We start from the raw sequence: 22,632 nt of genomic DNA on the forward strand, positions 1-22,632 counted from the left end.
CCAGTTTGCTCCTGATGGCACACTTTTAAAATACAATAATTGAACTTTAATAAAAGTTACACTGAAATATAGGTTAACTAATTAATTTAAATGTTTAGGGCTTATTGTGGTCAACATTCTTTGATATATATTAATGCAAATGTAGTCCTGATTTATACTTAATACAATCAGCAGGGTCTCCTTCAATAAAACGCTTGGGCCCAAATATGACAATGCAGTGGTGACATCTGAGTGTCTATATACCTAGACAACTGAAGTAGCACAGTCGGCATATACAGTAGACTTTGTTCATCAAAATAGTAGTGTAGTAGTACTATCACGTGTGTTTTTAAAAAAAAAAAAAAAAGTTGATACATCAATCCTTGACTAACACGTCATTTTTGAATTCCATGTTTCAGTGCCAAATAGATTTTAAAAAGTCTAGCTTTTATCATTGTGCTGTACAAAACTAATTAAGAGAAGGGTGGATGGAGGGATTTCAACTGGCAAAAAAGACCAACCAACATTAAAAAAAAAAAAAAGGAGCAAGGATTTAACATACCTGTCTTGTGACTTAAGCAAATCCTCATTACAAACAACATCTTTTTCTTGCTGGCATATCTGGGAACCTCCATCTAAGAAATCTGGGCCAGCTTGAGATTTGCCATAACCATGACAATTATTCAGTTGTTCCTTAGTATGCTCAGAATTCAAACTCCCATTACTTGAGTCTGTTTAATATAAGATATAAACAGTTACAATTATTTTTAAAATAAGAAAAGTTACTTGATATTAGTAAAATTGTAACAAGTAAAAACAAATTGATTTTAATAGTACAAAAAAACTAACAATATACATATAATTTAAAATTTAAGCAGTTAAAATACTCAGTCATTTAATTTCATTTCATGATTATGTTACAATATATTGTTTGTGTTAGAGCAACAAAATTAATATTTATTCTCCTTAATACTTTTTGGTTTTTCTCATCTTTTCTTCATATTGTTACATAAATATTTTAAGTCCGAGGATACTGTGGCCTTAACATTTTTTAATGAAATGTTTACTTTTAATGGTTTAAATTATATCTGAATTGAAATACTTGATACATCAACCATTTAGTGAACTTGGTAGTCTTCTTTAAGACTCAAAACCAAACATAATTATCACATTTAAATATCCTGCCTTGGTAATTCACCTAATGTTCTCTGAAGATATTTTTCTTCAACTTCTGGACATGGTGCTACTTTTTCATCAGGAAAACACATCTTGTCTACATACATCATATCACTTCTTGTAAGATAATGAAAATTTTCTGAAACATAAACATTTTTCTGTATGGGACGATGTATTTCAGCAACTTGTTCATAAATGCCAATTTTGGCAATACTCAGTTTGCCAGAAATTTCTTGATAAGACAGATTTCCAGATCCTCCATTGAGATGCCACACTTCTGAATTGTTCCTAAAATCTTTAAAAGTTGGGAAAAAGAAATTGTAAAAATGCTTATTGATTTATGACTGAAAGGAATCCTAATGAGTTGTTTTACAACCCCTGCAATACCACCATAGTAACTGATCATAAAGGTTGATAAATAAAAAAAATGTTTTTACTATTATACAGATTTATCCAGAAAACATTAGCGTATGTAGATTTCCTTATAATTCCACAATGTCAGATAAATCAACAGTGAACTAGAGTTGATATTCAAACTAGAGAAAGGAAAAAAGGCAAAGACAGTTAATAAAAAATGTAACCTTGACAATAATACTATTTATGCAAAAAATTGCATTTTTTTAATTTGCACTTTTAATAAACACTCATTATTTTATTTGGTAATTAAGCTTAATTCCAGAAATGTATAACAATTAGAAACACTTATGGCAATGTAGATCCATGTGTTTCTATGGAAACAATTTAGCATTTTTCTAGTGCAAAGTAAACCGTTGTTCAATAAGTATAAACTATAGTGATTACACACACATTCAAAATAAGCACTTAGTATACAAGCAACTGTCTAAGGGTGTAGTGTTCTGCTTTGTTTAGACCAGATAAACTACTTTTCCACATGTCTGTGATGCTCAAATTCCCAACACTTTAATTCAGCAAAGAAGCACACTATGTCAATTTTTAAAAATACTTTACAGCCAAATTACTGTGAGATTTCACAGTACATTACATTGGAATTATCATTAGCAGACATGGTTTATCTTTCCATTGCTATGCCGGTGACACTAAGCTTTATCTGAGGACTACTCCAACCTCCTCTATTGCTCCTCCGCTAATATCTACACTGACTACCTGTCTGGAGGAGATAAAGGCTTGGATGAGGCTCAACTTCCTTCAGCTGAGCAGTTCAAAAACAGAAGCCATCTTAGTTGGTACACTGCACCATCTCCGTTCTTTTACTATCACCAGTATCACTTTCTCTGGTCAAAATATCCTTCTTTCCACATCTGTTCCAATTTGGGTGTTAAAATGGACTCACAACTCACCTTTGACACCCACATCAAACACCTCTGTAAGTCATCTTTTTACCACCTTAAGAACATCGCCAAAGTACGCCCAACTCTCACCCTGGTAGATTCAGAGAAGCTCGTCCATGCCTTTGTCTCTTCCAGGCTGGATTACTGTAATGCGCTCCTCATCTGGATTCCCGGTAAGAGTATCCAGAGACTTCAGTATATTCAAAACAGCACTGCCAGGATCCTGATGAGGGTGCGAAAGCACGATCCTGAAAACTCTTCATTGGCTCCCTGTCCAGCTCAGAATAGAGTACAAGGTCTCCCTTCAGTGCATTTATGGACATGCCCCTCTTTACCTACAGGAACTTCTCACTCCTTATACTTCCTCACGTACCCTCCACTCTGTACACATAAACACCCTCCAAGTCCCCAGAACTAAGCTCAGCAGCATGGGTGATAGGGCTTTTTCATCTGTGGTGCCGAAGCTTTGGAATGCCCTCCCTGATTACCTGAGAGCCCCACAGTCGACAGATGTTTTTAAACGAAACCTAAAAACTCATCTCTTTAGAAAGACTTTTTGTTAAAGTATTTTTATAGACTCTTATTTTTGACTCTTTAGCACTTTCAGATTGCTAAAATATAAAGTGCAATACAAATAAAATGTATTAATATTACTACAGTACTTTTCATGCAACACCGGAGTAACTGCCAATATTAAAATACCTCAAAGATCTAAAAGATAATATCAGTGTTTAAACTTAAATATATAAAGCTTAAATTGTCCATACAGTAAAGGAGCATGATTGTCTAATGGACCTTATGCCTAGATGTAAAACAGGTTTAGTATGGCAAGACAGAAACATAAATCTAGCAGTTTACATACTTGCAGTAATTCAGTGTTTTGTAGGCACTGTATCAATGCATTGAAATAAAAAAATATTTTTAAAACATTTCAGTGTTAACTGGAAAGGTAATTTGTATTAATGAAACCTATGTCCCAAATGTCCAGAGAAATGGAGTGCTGTGCAGGAAATCTTCACTTAGCAACCAGCTTGGCCTTCATGATTTACTACCTCTCTTAAGACTAGCTAGGAATGTAAAATGTCACAAAGTAAAGAAGTAGCACATAAAAAAGTTAATTCTACAATGTTTTGCCCATACTACCTCTTAATGCACTTTAGCTTGCAGTTGAGCAATCATACTTGGCTAAATTATTTCTGATAAGCAGGAAACATAGAAATAACACCAAGCAAAAATTCACATTAATTAAAACTTGACAGGTTTGGGTTAAATTGTTTGCTGTTACTATTAATTAGCACAAATTAAAAAGTGGTGAAAACACCCTTACGTATTTAATAGCTGAAAAGCTCTCAACTAGAGACATTCTTTAGTTCTAGAAAAACTGAACCCTTCATGCAGACCCTGACTGAATATTTTTATCAAGGGGCACTACAGAAAAATTGGACTAATAGTGCATCTCCAAAACACTCTGCATGTTGTACATGATTGCAGAGATTTGCTTAGCACTTCAAAACATTAACAAATGTCTCACCAGTGTTGAAGGTTTTGAAACACTAACTATACAGATTTTATTTTGGAGTGATGTGTAGCTGGAAATGTGTAAGGTTGTTGCCCTATCCAAGGTTAGATTCAGTGTTATGCCCAGGGCGGCCCATATAGGCATGGGCTAACTGTCACCTTGAACTTGATATACCAGTTATAAAATGGATGGTTGGACAGACAACTGTAGCCAAGAATAGAACAATCAGAGGATAATGGGAAGCCTCTGTTCCTTTCTCATTGCTGTTTGGCACTGTATTAAAAACCAAATATTCTCACTGCTCACTCAACTGACAGTTGACTGTTTATATCATCGTGCTCTCACAGCAAACAGAAATCATGAATTGCTATTTCTTAGTTAATTCTATAATGACATAAAAGTAGCAATAATGAAAACATTTCCTTTTTTATCTTGAAAGATTTTCCTGCTTTATTAAATTAAAATAAGTAGGTGAGATACCTGCAATCCCATACCCCAGATTCTTGCCCTGAAAGGTCTGGTGTAAAGGTTGTCTCCAGAGTGACTCCACGGTTTAAGTTTAAAGTGACAATAGGTAACTAGTGCTATGCAAGCGTTTTCCAAGTCAGTTCTCCAGGAGTGGAACTGTTGATATAGAAGGTTGTCATGTAATTTTAGATTCTGAAAACGGAGATTTTTAATTTACCTGGTACTTTTTGCCTAGGCTGTAGAATTTAAGCTAGCGATCTGGTAATTGTAAGACTCTTGGTGATAATATGGAAAGGCATGTCTCAATCAGCCTGCTGGCTGACAAAGTTTGTTTTTCATTCACCTACTAAATTGCCAGTGATCTTGAAGCTGCAGATGAACTGGTTGAAGTTCTTAGAGTGCTTCAAAGATTTGCTAGTGTTTCCCTCCATTCTGCAAAAGTTTGTTTTACCATCTTCCTTTGCTTAGCTACTTCTGAGTCTCTCTCTACCCATATTCTTCTTGGTACTCAAATGTGGCACTTGAAAGAAGGGTCCTTTCATCAGATTGGCCGGCCCAGCACTGTTTTTAGCCGTGGAATGGCCAAATGGGGGGAGCAGCTTGATGGATGAGGTCTCCAGGACACTAAAAATATCCAAATCTTATTATATATCATCTACTGTTAAATTCTGCTCCGTACTTCTAAAATTTTTATTTTTATGCTGTTTTGAGAATTTGCTCTGTTCTGTGTATTGTATTGACCCCCTTCTTTTGACACCCACTGCACGACCAACCTACCTGGAAAGGGGTCTCTCTTTGAACTGCCTTTCCCAAGGTTTCTTCCATTTTCCCTACAAGTTTTTTTTTGGAGTTTTTCCCTACAAGTTTTTTTTGGGAGTTTTTCCTTGTCTTCTTATAGAGTCAAGGCTGGGGGCTGTCAAGAGGCAGGGCCTGTTAAAGCCCATTGCAGCACTTCCTGTGTGATTTTGGGCTATACAAAAATAAACTGTACTGTATTGTATATTTATACGTTACTGCCCTCAGTTGGAAATGAGCATACTGCATAGGGCCTGGAGAGTCCATCCTTCTTCAACAACTAAAACCAAAGGGGGTCCAAGGCTGTTTTTTTTTCATAACTACGTATATCTATCAGCTCATCTTTTGAAATCATCCTTTGAAGTAAGCGTGTATATTTAATTTGACAATTATTTGTGATTTACTTTATGATTATGTATATTGTAGGTATTATACATTCATTTGATTCCTAACACTGGAAAAATTTGATAGGCTTTTATTACATTTTTTATCACTTTTGTAATTCTATACTGGCACAGTTGACAGGCTCCTCCTATAACCTGTCACAATTTCAAATATCTAAGCTTCTTAGATCTTCCCACTTTATTCATCCATTCAAAAGCACTCTTAAGAATAATCTGTTTAAAAGGGCATTTAAATTACACTACAACATTTATTTATATAGCACATTTTCATACAAATAATGCAGCTCAAAGTGATTTACATGATGAAGAAAGAGAAAAAAGACAAACTAAATAAGAATTAAAATAAGAGCACACTAATTAACATAGAATAAAAGTAAGGTCCGATAGCCAGGGAGGACAGAAAAAACAAAAAAAAAACTCCAGACAGCTGGGAAAAAAAAAAAAAATCTGCAGGGGTTCCTGGCCACGAGACCGCCCAGCCCCCTCTAGGCATTCTACCCAACATAAATGATCAGTCCTTATTGTATTCAGGGTTCTCATGGAAGAACTTGATGATGACAGTCATGTGGACTTCTGGCCTTTAATCCATCAATGTAGGACAACCATACACTTTCTCAGCATTCACTCTCTATGACCAGCCCCTAATAATATTATTATTAATTTAGCAGAGACTTTAATCAAAGGTGACTTACAAAGCAAGTGATAATACATAGAAGAATGAAGGGGCAGGCATCAAAGAACAAGACAAATAAAGCAAACCCAAGGGAGAACAATTACTACTTGATTATAAATACAACTAGAGAGAGAGGTTAGGAGCACACACTGATACAGTAAATTGCCACACCCACCACATGACAAACCAACTCAGGATCCTAGATTAGGACCCGAGTGCAGCCATGCAATGGGTGACCCCTCAGCACCACACTAGTTCAGATGGAATAGAACAGTGTGAGGTCTTTTATGGTGGCTCTAATGCCAATTCTACCACCAACCCCAAGGTTTTCCTAGCAGGTTGGAGAGCCTACATGCAAGGCTGGATGCAGTTTAATGTCACGGAAATACAACTAGACTAAGACAAAAGCACAAAAAGCAGTATCCTAATATCCTCATCAGTAAAGCTACAGCTACCTTGTAGCTAAAAAGATCCAAAATATTTAATGAAAAGGTGTATTTTCAAAAAAGCCTAAATGGAAGTAAAATGGGTGCAGTTTGAACAAATAAAAGGAGATATACAGTAATTATGTATCTAGGGCTAGGTTTCTTTGATCATCATCTTCTAGAATTATGCATTTTAATTCTTTTTTTATTTTTTTTTTGTGTGTTGGCCCAGGTGTTTGCTTTATTTATTTCTCTTTTATTTAGAGTTTCACACTTCAATCATTAGCTTTCTTCCAGTCTCTTTTTCTGTGCTTTTACTCCAATGGTGTCCATTTTAATATGTGGAAGTGCACAGAGCATGGGAAAGTCACTTTACATTAATACTTTATACAGCAATTTATAGCAAATCGAATATTCTTTTTATTTTAAATAAAGGAAAGACTACAAAAACAAATAGTATATTACGTGGCATGATTATCACATCATAAATCTTCTTATATAATACGCTACCATGGATGTTCATTTGTCTGTCCAGGATTTTAAATCACCTGTAGCTCGCAAACTGTTTCACCTATTGACTTGAAATTTGGTACACATATACTATGTGATGTCTACTATCCGCTTGCAGGGTGATGATTTTTATTACTCTTTTTATTTTTATTTTATTTTATTGTAGAATCAACGGTCAGCAGCGCAGCCGTGTGGCGCATGCATATGGGCGCCATTCTCATTCCCTACCATCTTCGCTAATCGTTCTTGAGGCAGATTGAAGACTTAAGTGCCAGCTTAAGTGAAAAATTAAAGAAAGCGTACTAAGTAATTGCAACACAAAAACTAACTTAATCAGTTTTAACACGAAAAGATGCCGGCAAAAAAAGAGAAGCAGAGGACCGCTACGGTGGAGAAAAGAAGAGCAGCTCAGGAAGCAGCAAGGTGCATCAACCTCTGAGCAAACAAATGCTAAACAGAGACAGAGAAAGAAGATGAAAACTATAAATCAAGTGTATTCACTGCACGTTAGCATGCAGTACGCCGTTACTGGTTTAAAATAATTACTGTCAAAGCCTTAAAACACAGAGACACTATAAATAAGCAATATTTTCATTAATTACCAAAATAACTTGTACATTTTATAAAATTAACTCACCTAAAAAGAGATACAAGGCTTTTACAGTGTTACAGGATATCTTTGCAGTTATATGGCAGCTGACCCTTGATGTATTGAATCTTTATGGTTTCCACGTGTTCTTTAAACTTTCTACTGCATTGCTATACATTTGGTGCAATAAACATCCATAACTATCCTTGCCAACTTTCAATTAGAACTCAAACATCTTAGGTGTCTGCAGAATTTGTATTTGCACTCAAACCAAGCTGCTCACACAAATGTGCCTACTGTATGGTTATAGTCTGCACTCATAAAATCCCAAATCTAATAAAATAGTTATTGTAAACTTCAAGAAATGTTCTTTATTCAATGCCTCCCTGCTGACTACAGGATCACGGGGGTCTGCTGGAGCCAATCCCAGCCAACACAGGGCGCAAGGCAGGAAACAAACCTTGGGCTGGGCGCCAACCCACCACAGGGCGCGCACACACACACTAATTACACAGACACCAAGCACACACTAACAACAATTTAGAGTCACCAATGCACCTAACCTGCACGTCTTTGGACTGTGGGAGGAATCCAGAGTACCCTGAGGAAACCCACGCAGACACAGAGAGAACATGCAAACTTCAAGCAGGTAGCACCCAGGAAGCGAACCCGGATCTCCCAACTGCGAGGCAGCAGCACTACCCACTGTGCCACCATCAAGTGAATTATCAGTTATACTTTAAACACTTAAAAAAAGATGTGTACAAATGGGGGAAATCAAAAGAAAGATCCCTTCATACTTCCTACAATTTCAAAGTTATTATCTATAAATGTACTTACTAGTCTCTAACATACTCATTTTTATGTGTGTTTTTAACATATATAAAATGTAAGAGTTAGCAACTGTTTATGTGCTTTCTTTTTGTCTAACATCTCTTACCTAAAGGTACCTCTTGAGCAGAAACACTTTCTATAAGTTTCTTCTGGTCTTCAGTAACTTTCAGGAGCTGGTATGTCTGCTGCATTTTTAATTGCCCCTGCTTCTGCAGTTGCCATTCTTTCAACTGTAAACATACAAAAGTTAACAAATTTTAAAAGAAAAACATTTTAACCTTCAAGACAGGCATATATTTGGCAAATACTATAGATAGAGAGATACTATGATAAAATATGATGCTAAAAGAGAAACAAAAATGCAAACAAACATGTGAAAACACAAAAACTGAATGTGCAACCAAAAAGGATGATAATCACAGCAAAAAAATTCAAAACAGAAATGATGCACTGCAAAAAGTGGAAATAGATGTACAAGTAAGGAGAAACAGGACAATTCCAAGAAGGCATTTAACAGAACTTGAAAGTCCCCTAAAAATACACTTCTACCTATTTTTAAACTTGAATCCTGAACCTTAAGCAACAGTGCTGATTGTTGAGAAGCAAATGTATAGGATGCAGCAGCTGCACCACAAATTCCATGTCGGCTGAGGCGTTGATCTGCTGGACCAAGGCATACAAGCATCACTACCTGTGAAAAGGTAATACTGCCATTTTAAAAGGTTCAAGCTAGTATCACAATTTGTGTCCTTTGTATAACAGTTAAGAAAATTATAAAAAAAAAAAAAAAAAGTTGTTGATCAGGGATTTCTCATGTAGTGCCTAAAAAAACAAACAGATGTTCCTTTGCAGGGGACACTCATACACACACCTACCACCTGCTCATATATCACCAATTTACTGCTGATAATTTAACCAACACATTTTTGGGAATTGGAAATAAAACTTTAATATTGTCAGTACTTGAATATTTTGCTAAGTAAATAATTCACACAAAACATGATATTATAATTGTGATAGTATAAAAATGCAGTTTGATTAAGTAAATAAATAGCAGGAAAAAAATCTTTCTTTGAATTTCTGTGGAGCCCACAGCTAACCTAGGGTGGCACTAGGCACATTCACTCATTCTGGGTAAGTTTTTGGATGACAACACACACCACAGTGTACCCAGAGAAAACTCCCATACACATGGGAAGAATGTGCAAACTGTACACAGGAAGAGAAAAAATCATGACTTTGCATAAACAATTGTGGAGTGGGAAAGCACCAGCAGCATTTAACATCATATTTCCCTATTTTAATTTGTATTACTGTAATTACAGGATTGTGATTACTTAAATTTAACTTTGAAGATTAAAGCATCATCTCATTAATCATAGGTGAAAAATCAAATGGGTAATTAAATTCAAACAACATGAGAAGTTCTGTGTAAGGTGAACACAGTCCCATCCCCAACCTGTACATTTAGGAGTGATCAGCTACCTTAAATAGCTTTGAGGCACTGCACAAAAAATTCCTGAACATTTAAACTTTTATTTGAGTTACTATTACAAAAAGGACACATACAGATTACAAAAGCAGCTTATAGGACATTGAACCTTTCGTAGTGGGACTGTTCTTTTTTCAAATACAGAGTTTCTTGTTCACCTTGGTGAAACAGATCATCACATCTGGTGATGGAGAGTCTTCTTCCACACCTCAACAGGTGCAGATTCACAAGAATGTGTGCCTTGGGACAAACAGACCTACTCTTTAAAGTTCAAGCTGCAAGTTTATAAATAAAAAAAAAAAAAGGAAGAATCTTTATATATAATACACTACCGTGGCTGTTCGTTTGTCTGTCCAGGATTTTAAATCACCTATAGTTCGCAAACCATTTGAATTATTGACCTGAAATTTGGTACACATATATTACATGACGTCTACTATCTGCTTTCGGGGTGATATTGACCTCCAAGGTTATTCCTCTTTTTAATTTTTTATCTTATTTTATTGTAGGAACAACTCTCGGCAGCGGCCAGCAGGGCGGCCGTTCAGCGCATTCATACAGGTGCCGTTCTCATCCTTACCACCTTCGCCATCACTTCCCCTACCTCTTCATATTGTGAATCATTCTTGAGGCACATTGAAGACTTGAGTGCCAACTTAAGTGAAAAATTAAGGAAAACGTACTAAGTAATTCCAACGCAAACACTGACCGAATCAGTTATAACATGAAAAGATGGCAACGAAAGAAGAGAAGAAGCGGGCCGTTAGGGTGAAGAAAGGGACAGCTGCTCAGAAGCAGCAAGTGCGTCAACCTCTGAGCAAACAAATGCTAAATGTACAGAGAAAGAGGATGAAAACTGTAAGTCAAGTGTATTCACTGCACGTTATCGTGCCGTTACTGGTGTTCGCATATTCATTTTTGTTTCTAATATCACTTTTTCTTTGCCTTTTCATCTTTTTTGTTCAAGCTTCGTTTTCTGTTGTGGTTTTAATTTTATGTCAGCACTTTTGTTTTTTTTTTTTTCATTTTACTACACACCTCTGCATACAAAAAAAATAAAGACTTACAGTCAATAATAGAAAAATAATAAAGCTTCTGTTTAGAGTAAAGCACTAGCTAAAGTGAAATCCTCAACTACCATGTCTCCTACATGCCTGTAAACAAATTCCCAAGTATTCACATTTAAAGTTCATATGGTTGCCCTTATTATAAATTTTGAAGTCAAATGGTGAATATTAACTACAGACTTGGCAAAGAAAACTATCAACATGTGCTCACAAGGTGAATAATTGTATAATAACATAATATGAATTACTACTTGATGTAATACAGTGATTATTCTCTTCATGAGGTGGATTATTAATAGATACTGCAATGTATTCACTTAATGAAAATAAGAGAGCAGCAATTAATCAAATCTTGCTATTTAAAAGTAAGTTCACATTGGTAGGCATTTTAGAATATGGTTTCAAAAATTGTATAAGGTCCATACCAACGTATTACCACAACTGGAAAAATATTTACTAGTAAAAAAATTAATTATTAAATGAAAAAGTTAGCAAGCATCACATTTTTACAGTTAACTTTTTTTTTTTTACACTATAGAAAACACAGTATTAATAAAATAAAAAAAAAATCACTAAACACAAGTGTTGTTACCTTCTCCAGTTCTTGAATAAAGGAGGAAGAACACTGTCCATTTGCCTCTGCAGCATCTTTAACAGGGCAGTCTGCCACATCTTGATTGAAGACATCAGCATCATCCCACAGGGAGAGAGGATTACCATCAAGTGAAGGTAATTTAAGTGCATCAAGGGCATTATGAAAACCAGTGCCAGAGAGTTCCGCCTCACCACATGCAGAAGAAATATTTTTATCCATGAATGAATCCACACTAATACAGCTGCTGTTGCTGGATACAGGTAGAGGGGAAAACTGAGTAATAAAAGAGTCATTTTGGCCCTCAGGCAGCCATCCTGTTTGGTATGCATTTGTATTTAGTGGGTCAAATGGTGGGTTTAGAATTACACCAGCCCGGGAAGTGCTTGGCATCCAGCGAGCCAAAAAGTTCATTTGAGTTTGTAGCTCCGCTGTCACCGACATTTTAATTCTGTGCAGTCAAAAAACGTGTTTTGAAGACATACTGTTAAATCAGAGGTCTTGGTTCAGAAACTGAAAGAAATAAAATAAATTTAATATGATATAAAACATCTGTGGGGAAAAGAAATATACAGTGTATGAATCCTTTCAAAAAGCTCTAACACACAAGTCCCATAAAATTCTTTACCAGTTGTTTAAGAATACTGAACAGTATAAGCATAATATTTTTAATTTTATTTGCCTAATTTCATATGAGGATTATTTACTATAGTCTTACTTTAGCAGTTTCAGATGCTGGTATAAAGAACCTTAGCACCAACTAAACAGAAGCTGTAATTAGGTGAAAACTGATACAATATGCTCTTGAGATTATACAACTGATGTAGATCAAACTGCCAGATGGCTTAAGAATACATCAGGTTTGTTTTTTTCTCAAATGCAAAGCATTTTGCATGTTGCAGCGTGATAATCAGTTGCTAGATATAGCAACTCATAAAATCGGTTGGAAACACTTGGTGATTATTTAATGTAAAATTAATATAAATTAACATAATACCAAAGTAAAGACTACAAAACTTCAAACTACCAAATTCTTTGTGACTAGCCATATGGAAAAAGGAAACTTTAACAAATGTATTTCCTAATTTAGATTAAATTAAAATATACAATACATATATCATTTTGTCCTACAATATATGAAACACAAAGTAAGCGGTTTTAGGCTGCTTTAACCCTTACTTGGATAAAACACATTATTGTACTCCGATATTCTCCTATAAAAAATGTTTTGAAAGGCAGTACAGCCTATTGTGCTAAACTGTAAACTGCAGGGATGCCAGTTTAGTACATTCCCACCACTGACTCACAAAGGAATTCCGGGAAATTTACTTAACCTGCTAGTATTCCGATTAATAATAAATGTAAATAAGTAAACTCTGTTATTTGTCCATTGTTACTATAAAAAATAAACTCACAAAGCCTTTCCACTTTAGTCTTAACAAACATATTCAATTACGTGGCAACAGTACAAAATGAAGATTGACCTCCGCTTCTTTATGCATTCCTCTAACATGCATCTGCTGTGAAATGCATGCAATGAATTCTTTCATCTTTAATGTAATAACCAAGATTAACAATATAAATAGCATTTCAACACAGCAAACTATACACAGACTGTTGTAATGTGCTTTTGTATATTTTTAAATTTCAGAAATGTTAAAAATAAATTACCTAGTAATTGCAACAATGTGGCAAGACAAAAAACATCTAGCGGACGAACTACTTAGGTGTCTTTGCTAATGAAAAAATTGTTTATGTACCGTAATCATATAATTACATATATATTTATCTGCATACATTTTTTCCTCAGATATTTTCAGTTTCTCAGCATTATTTAAACTAAATTACTCTCGATAAGAATTCATGACATCGTGAAGCATTTTTCCAGGGTTTTTAACGCTTAAATAAAGTATTTTAGCAATTCTCCACCATAATTAAGATACCTTTACATTTTTATTTCACAGTGATCAGAACTGCTGTCTCTCTAATTTGAAAGACTTGTCATTTTTTGTTTTCTACCTTTGGGGCTTGCTTTCATATTTCCCTTTACTTGTATTTTCTTTTTGACTCAAAGTTTAGATTATTATTAATAGATTTTTACTTGCTGATACAGGATATTTTCATTAGACAACAGTGTATATATATTATATATATATATATATATATATATATATATATATATATATATGTGTGTGTGTGTGTGTGTGAATTTTGACCAAAGTCAGATCTAACTAGCCTTAACATACATATTTTTGTTTTTTTAGTTTCTCTAACTAAATGTGGCAGACAACTAACCATTTTATTTCTATACACACTTACATCCCATAATACAGAATATATAACACAGTATGCCTGCACATACACACGGTCACACAAATCCACTTGTTCTTCAGTTATGTACTGTACCCAGTTTTCCATGACTGGAAGATCAGTGTTCCAAAGCAAAACTGAAATTAATTAATGGGTGTCCTTTTCCAATTTTCAGACAAAAATGTTAATATTAGGTTACTAAAACCATATTATTTACTAAGTGATCTGAAACGTATTACTGTCCTGTTTGAACTAGCCAAATCATTTTAAAAACAAGCCAACTAACACTCTTTTAAAAAGAAACGCAGCTAATGCAGAATAGAACCACCTATTTAAAAAATTCTGTATTGTTCGTACTCGTACAACAGCATGTGTAAAAATAGTATTGATCAACAAAAAATACTTACCTGTACAAAAAAAACAGACAAAGCTTTTTTTACATTAGAATAATCCAAACCATAAATTTTGCACATCAGCAACTTACATTTTTTATTTCCAGATAATTTTATTTAACCGTTTGAGACTAGCGGGTTACCTAGAAACGTGTTAATTATGCCCGCAATGTGTACAGTATAGTGTAATATTCAATTCATATCATCCTGTAAAATATAAAAACAATGTTACCCTAAAAAAAACAATATTAAACATACCTCGTAAGTAAAACCTACTTATTAAATGCTCCTTCAGTGGTACGGAACACAATGTCAGTCTTCTGCAACTTCAGAAAACTATTTCGAAACAGGAAAAACATGTTAAAATCCAAACATACCGCCATGAAAACACAATACCCGCGAGACGATAACGCCCAAGATGGAAAGATAAGCAGAGATTGTGGACTTTGTAGTATTAATGCGGGTATAGATTCGGCTTACAAAAGTAAACTGCATGCCTGTTTTACTACATTACCCATGATGCATTGCAAAACACAGAACGTTAAAGGCCTGCGTGGATGACGCATCGTGTACTTGGCTTCTGTTTACATAAAAGTAAGGCGGGAAGAGGGCGCTAAAATCATAGTGCTTTAAGTAAGGTTGTAGAGTTTCGTTAACTATTTACTTTTATTGTTTTTATTATATAGGTGGACGTAAAACATACTTGGGAAACGAATCAGGACATTTTAACATCGCATTCCTTTTTTAACCACTTGCTGTTTTTTGTAGTATTTATATAGCTGATGCTATTATCCAAACCGTGACTGCCTAGCTGAATTTGTTTCTCTTTTATGCAATCGTAGCATTTAAACGCGACGTGTTCAGAGGTTCAGTAGAGGTTATTTAAATTACAATATTTTTATTTAAGTGCTGTTTAATGTTTATCGCAGTGGTTCTACATCATGTTCCTAATGAACCTTATTGTGACTTAAGGTCAAATAACATCCAACTCCAGAACTGAAAAGGGAGTGGCTGGAATTTCCAATCACAAATGTTTAATCCAAAATCGTCCTTCAGGCTTTCTTCATTTTTTATCTTATTTTATCAAATGTGTTTATATTTTATACACAAAAATGAGTTTGTTTTCCTTTATCTGGTTTGTTACATTTTTGCTGGTGTTTATTTTGAAGTGGTTGACTTGTTAATTTATTCCGAGGCATGTCAGTAAAAGGTTTGGGCCTCCTTAGAATTAATTGTCATTTGCACTCAGGGCTGCCCCATTCCTTTTGATTTATTACAATTATCCATATTGGAAAGTACAGAATTAAAGCTAACTATAACAAAATTACTTTTTTTTTTAATGTAATATTCAAATTTCTGAGTTATTTTGTTAGCATTGCGTGTTCTTCCTGTGTGTATGTCAATTATCACAGGGCCCTTTCTTTTCCTCTCACATTCCATAAATGTGCAAGTGATCTGATTTAGTGACATTGGCGAACTGTATATGGTAAATATAAGTATACGAGTGAATGTGCCCTTTGATGAATTTGTGCTCTGCTCAGGTTTGCTTTTTACTTTGGACTACTGGCAAAATAAGAAGGTTCAGTAAATTAGTACAAATCACACTAGGATAGATTTACCCGATTTACAAAAAATAATATCTCAAGTAAAACCCTCCACCTGTGCCCTTGATCCAATACCAACAAATTATTTCAAAGAAGTATCGGGCGTGCTAATTGATAATGTTCTGGACATAGTAAATTCGTCATTACATACGGGGGTCTTCCCAGACTGTCTTAAGACTGCTGTAGTTAAACCCCTTCTTAAGAAACATAATCTCGACCCCTCGGCTCTTGAAAATTTTAGACCCATCTCTAACTCGCCTTTCTTAAGTAAAGTTCTAGAGAAGGCAGTCATCACGCAGTTAAATGACCATCTCAATAAACATGCTATTCTTGATAAATTTCATTTTGGTTTCGGAACAAATCACAGCACAGAAACGGCACTCATTAAAGTAGTAAATGATTTGCGAGTGAATGCAGACAGAGGCCATTTATCTGTTCTCATCCTCTTAGATCTGAGTGCTGCATTTGACACCATTGATCATAATATTCTTAGAAATCGCCTTAGTCAATGGGTGGGCCTCTCTGGCAGTGTCTTAAATTGGTTTGAATCCTATCTGGCAGGAAGAAAATTCTTTGTTAGTTGTGGTAATCACATCTCAAAGACACATGATATTCTATATGGTGTTCCACAAGGCTCTATCCTGGGTCCGCTGCTCTTCTCAATCTATATGCTTCCGTTAGGTCAGATTATCTCAGGGCACAATGTGAGTTACCACAGCTATGCTGATGACACACAGCTGTACTTATCAATAGCACCTGATGACCCCGATTCTCTTGATTCACTAACAGAATGTCTGACTAGTATCTCAGAATGGATGAATAGTAACTTTCTCAAGTTAAATAAAGAGAAAACTGAAATCTTAGTGATACAACAACAACATTTATTTATATAGCACATTTTCATACAAAAAAAATGTAGCTCAAAGTGCTTTACAAAATGAAGAATAGAAAAATAGAAGACACAATAAAAAATAAAAATAAGTCAACATTAATTAACATAGAATAAGTAAGGTCCGATGGCCAGGGTGGACAGAAAAACAAAAAAAAACTCCAGAGGCTGGAGAAAAAAAATAAAATCTGCAGGGATTCCAGACCAAGAGACCGCCCAGTCCCCTCTGGGCATTGGCAATAATGGATACAATCAGGCTATTAGAAATAAACTGGATACATTAGGATTAAAAGTCAAGACGGAGGTAAAAAGCTTAGGGGTAATTGTTGACTGTAATCTGAATTTTAAATCGCATATTAATCAGATCACTAGGACAGCATTTTTTCACCTAAGAAACATAGCAAAAGTTAGACCTCTTATATCACTGAAAGATGCAGAGAAATTAATTCACGCGTTTATTTTCAATCGACTAGATTACTGTAATGCACTCCTCTCTGGACTACCCAAAAAAGACATAAATCATTTGCAACGAGTGCAGAATGCAGCTGCTAGAATCCTAACTAGGAAAAGAAAATCCGAACACATTTCTCCAGTTTTGATGTCACTACACTGGTTACCTGTGTCATTCAGGATTGACTTTAAAATTTTGCTTATGGTTTATAAAGCCTTAAATAATCTTGCTCCATTTTATATATCGGAATGTCTGACACCCTGTATTCCAAATCGTTACCTTAGATCTTCAAATGAGTGTCTCCTTACAATTCCAAAAGCTAAACTTAAAAGAAGTGGTGAGGCGGCCTTCTGCTGTTATGCACCTAAAATCTGGAATAGCCTGCCAATAGGAATTCGCCAGACTAATACAGTAGAGCACTTTAAAACACTGCTGAAAACACATTTCTTTAACATGGCCTTTTTATAACTTCAGTTTGACTTAATCCTGATACTCTGTATGTTCAATTCATAATAACTATTCATGGTGGCTCTAAAATCCGTACTGACCCCTACTCTCTCTTCTGTTTCTTTTTCCATTTTTTTTCCTGCGCCACCACCACCTACTCAAAGCATCATGATGCTCCAACAATGATGGATGGATTAAAAGTTAGAAGTCTACGTGACCATCATCATCAAGTCCTTCCGTGAGAACCCTAAATCCAAAGAGGACTGTTTCATTTATGTTAGGTAGAATGCCCAGAGGGGACTGGGTGGTCTCTTGGTCTGGAACCCCTACAGATTTTATTTTTTTCTCCAGCTGTCTGGAGTTTTTTTTTGTTTTTTCTGCCCACCCTGGCCATTGAACCTTACTCTAATTCTATGTTAATTAATGTTGACTTATTTTATTTTCTTATTGTGTCTTTTATTTTTCTATTCTTTATGTAAAGCACTTTGAGCTACTGTTTGTATAAAAATGTGCTATATAAATAATTGTTGTTGTTGCATGGTGGTCGAATGAAAGAGTAAAGTGTATATTGTTGAGATTTCATTGGACTTGAATTTTAAATTAAATATAAAATGTATTCATAGGTGTGAAATGAATTTGCCAAAATGTTCAAACATCCAGTGTGACTAGGTCAATGGCTGTGTGTGTTGTGTAGCCAACTCCCACATTCAAAAGGGGAATCATTAACTGCACATCACATGGTTTTGCATGACTCAAACACATGTCTAGTGATTTTTTTCCTTTCATTTCCCTGACATTTCATAAACACCAGTGCCAGATATGCCATTTAGGCAAACTAAGCCTAAAAAGGGACAGCATTTTTTTTAAATAATACAGCACATTACCTACAAAAACTCTGTCTCAATACAACTGTATGACTCCCATTAATTCTATCATATTCTTTTACATTATCGCCTCATAGTGGAGGTGTTTGGTCTTAACATATGCCTACACAAACTCTTTACAGGTGGTCTTTCATATCCCAGAATACACTGCACTCAGTTTCACAGACATTTTCTTCAGAAGCAATTCATAATTTTACTTTAGCTTTAATAAAGTTTCAACAAGTTTGTTCTTTATTTTATTTTCAGTTCATTTCATTTACTTCTGCTGAAGAGCTTGGGCAGCACATCTGCCATGAAATTTCTGCTTGAGAGTGACCTTGGATGATGCAAGATGACCACATTTTGTACTGTAGCTATTCTCAATCTTGCAATGGTCCAAGGATTGCAGATTAAACTGCCACATCTGTGGCAACCTAACATTTTTAGTGTGGTTGTCCCTTGCCCAGTTTTATTCTCTCTACGTGTTTTTTATTTCTGTTTCAGCTGATGACTTTGGGTTAACCTACATATCATATATTCATTGATCATGAGCACTTGTTGATTGTATTTGCTTCATGAAGTACTGGGCTATATGCCTACAAAGATCTCACATTTTTTATTGTAAAGTGGTCTATGGTAGTTTCTTTCTTTAAAAACATTCAAATATCATATGGTATTGCTTCACTTTTTTAAAAGTTTTAAAACTGTAAAATATGCCATTTTCTATTGTTACACTATTCCAAAGGACATAAAATAACCGTCTAAGACAAATATTTTTTTTTGATCTGTCTAAAGTACCGAGAAGCATCCACTTGCAGAGCCACAGCACCATACGTCACTGCAGTTGTAGACCCGCAGTTACAGACCCGGAAGTGGCGTCACCTTCGTTTCAGGACTGACTTCATAAAATTACTTTTGGAAGGTTTCGGCCGGTCTCGGCAAAACCCGGAAAGTAACGTCGGGTCAAGGAGCCGTTCAGAAATTAAGCGATAAAAATGAGAAGGGAAAAACAGTACACGAAAAACCAAATAATACGCATCATTGTGAAGTTCAGAGGGTTTCTGCCGTCACATCGTGCCATACTTCAAACTAAACAATACGGATCGTTTCTGTGAAATACACCATTAACATTTACATTGTGTTCGGGTCTGTGAGAACCGTTTAACATGTCGACAAAATTAAAATCATCAAGATCTGTGTCAATTGAAAAGTTTTTCGTTTACATTCATGAAGCGAAATATACAATATAATTACAATATTTACACCACGTTAAAGTTTAGTAAAACGTTAATAATAAAAGTTATTACGTTTTTTTAAATGTACAGTGCAATATTGTTCTAAACCAATATAGAATAAACATTTATGCCAATCTGATATTTTTAAACATGCATGTGAAGAAAACGGCAATACACATTCTACACTGAATTATGCTATATATTAATTCAGTATAGAACTACTCTAGTTTTTGTCACATATTACTATAAACGATGCACCATCAAAAGAAAAAAAAAGAAAAATACTAATAAGAACACAATTTATTTATATAGCACCCTTCCTATGCCCAAAACTCAGAAAGAACAACAGGACCGTTACAACATTGGCTACAAATAATATCTCACTAAATAAAGATAAATACAGGATATACAAAACATTCAAATAGAATAAAAGACAATAATCCAGGCTAAAATACAACATATAATGCTACAAAAAAAGCTTGAACAAATAGCATAAATTGTGATAAAAATGCAAACCCTGAGTACCTGGACAGATAGAGGGGGTAAACTGAAAGAAGGGGCAGAATGTCAGGTCTGTTTAATGTCTTCCTAAACAAATTAATGGAGTCAGCTGATCTCATTCATTTTGGGAGGTCATTCCACAGTCTGGGCGCTATACAGTTGAAGGCCCTGCTGTCACCCACAGAGTACAGTTAGTGAGGGGCACAGACTGAGAGGACCTTAGTGGGAAGGTTAATAACAGAATTTGATCTTCAATCCTGTAAGACACAGAGAGCCGTGAAGGTGCAGCAGGATGGCTGTGATGTGCTCGCTGTTGTTGGTTCATGTCAGGACTCTTGCAGTTGAGTTTTTGAATCAGCTGGAGCTGTGATATGATTATACTGTATTATTATAAAATTAAGATACTGTAATTATTATATTAAAAATTAAGGCATTAAAGGTTTGCCCTAGACATGACATAAGATACATAGGGTCTTACAATGGGTCCAAGGATTTCATCCCAATACCTAATGGCAGTCAAAGTGTTGTTGTCTAGCCTGTAAAGGTCTATATGTTCCTCCATGCATATGCTTCCCCTGACCATCACTGACCCACCACCAAAAGCGGTCATGCTGAACGATTTTACAGGCAGTATAACGTTCTCCATGGCTTCTCCAGACCCTTTCACGTCTGTCACATGTGCTCAGGGTGAACCTGCTCTCATTTGTGAAAAGCACAGGGCCCTCGCCAGTGGTGGACCTGCCAATTCTGGTATTCTTTGGCAAATGCCAATCAAGCTCCACGAGGCCCACTAGAGAATGTTGGGCCCTCAAGCCACCCTCATGAAGTCTGTTTCCTTTTGTCCAAGGTCAGAGACATTCATACCAGTGGCCTGTCTGCTGGACGTAATTTTGTAGGCTCTGGCAGTGCTCATCCTGTTCCTCCTGTACTGCTGATGGGATAAGGACCTTCTATGAGGGGCCCTGTCCAGCTCTCCTAGAGTAACTGCCTGCCTATCTCCTGGAATCTCCTCCATGCCCTTGAGACTGTGCTGGGAGACACAGCAAACCTTCTGGCAATGGCACATATTGATGTGCCATCCTGGAGAAGTTGTACTACCTGTGCCACCTCTGTAGGGTCCAGGTATCACTTCATGCTACCAGTAGTGACACTGACTGTAGCCAAATGTAAAACTAGTGAAAAAACAGATAAGGAGGGAAAAATGTCAGTGGCCTCCCTCCACCTGTTAAACCATTCATTCCTGTTTTGGGGGTCGTCTCATTGTTACTCCTGTAGTGCACCAAAGCAGCTGAAACTGATTAACAAGCCCTTCTGCTAATTCACTGACCTGATCAATAGCTCATAAGTTTCATTGACTTGATGCTATACTCGGCTTAAAAAGTGTTCCTTTAATTTTTTGAGCAGTATATTTTAATGTAATATTGTGGTTTTAATCAATCTCGCCCCAAGAGCCAGTTTCTGTAGCCGAGGATCAGACCGCCAAGGTCCCTGCCTCCGGCCTCCACCCAACTCACACTGCACCTGACCTCCTTGGCCCCTCCCATAGGTGGTGAGCCCATGGGAAGGAGGACCCACGTTACCTCTTCGGGCTGTGCCCGCCGAGCCATGGGTGCAGGCCCGGCCACCAGGCGCTCGCAATCGAGCGCCACCCCCAGGCCTGGCTCCAGAGGGGGGCCCCGGTGACCCGCGTCCGGGCAAGGGAAAACGTCGTCCACAGTTTTTATTCTTCATTGGAGGTTTGTCGAACCGTTCTTTGTCTCATCCCTTACCTAGGACCAGTTTGCCTTGGGTGGCCCTATCAGGGGCATAAAGCCCCGGACAACAAAGCTCCTAGGATCATTGGGACACGCAAACCCCTCCACCACGATAAGGTGACGGTTCAAGGAGGGGATTGAGATCGTGAGATTGACAGGCGGATCGGTGCGGGCTCTGCATCGGTCTGTCGTGGTGAAAAAAGCTGAGCCGTAAGGCAAAGCTCTCAATTTACCAGTCGATCTATGTTCCTACCCTCACCTATGGTCATGAGCTATGGATAGTGACCGAAAGAACGAGATCGCGAATACAAGCGGCTGAAATGAGTTTCCTCCGCAGGGTGTCTGGGCTTTCC

At 36.3% G+C, this 22,632-nt stretch overlaps 1 protein-coding gene across 4 annotated transcripts in view; it reads right to left on the bottom strand.

Annotated features, from left to right (window-relative positions):
* cenpj (centromere protein J) overlaps positions 1-14,946 on the bottom strand; it is a 40,200-nt gene extending 25,254 nt beyond the window's left edge. Inside the window, exons 1-5 of one of the 4 annotated variants that reach the window (XM_039743985.1) lie at positions 14,812-14,946; positions 11,834-12,346; positions 8,789-8,912; positions 1,178-1,450; positions 542-710 (exon numbers count right to left, since the gene is read on the bottom strand). In XM_039743985.1, coding sequence (XP_039599919.1) covers positions 542-710; positions 1,178-1,450; positions 8,789-8,912; positions 11,834-12,277 — 1,010 coding nt within the window. In that variant the 5' untranslated portion in view covers positions 12,278-12,346; positions 14,812-14,946. Of the gene's footprint in view, positions 1-541; positions 711-1,177; positions 1,451-8,788; positions 8,913-11,833; positions 12,347-14,793 lie in introns of all 4 variants that reach the window. The other 3 variants (XM_039743986.1, XM_039743984.1, XM_039743987.1) reach the window with 3 other exon arrangements.
* Between the last annotated feature and the right edge of the window lie 7,686 nt (positions 14,947-22,632).

The sequence above is a fragment of the Polypterus senegalus genome, chromosome 2 (genome assembly GCF_016835505.1).
Source record: "Polypterus senegalus isolate Bchr_013 chromosome 2, ASM1683550v1, whole genome shotgun sequence".
Lineage (NCBI taxonomy): Eukaryota > Metazoa > Chordata > Cladistia > Polypteriformes > Polypteridae > Polypterus > Polypterus senegalus.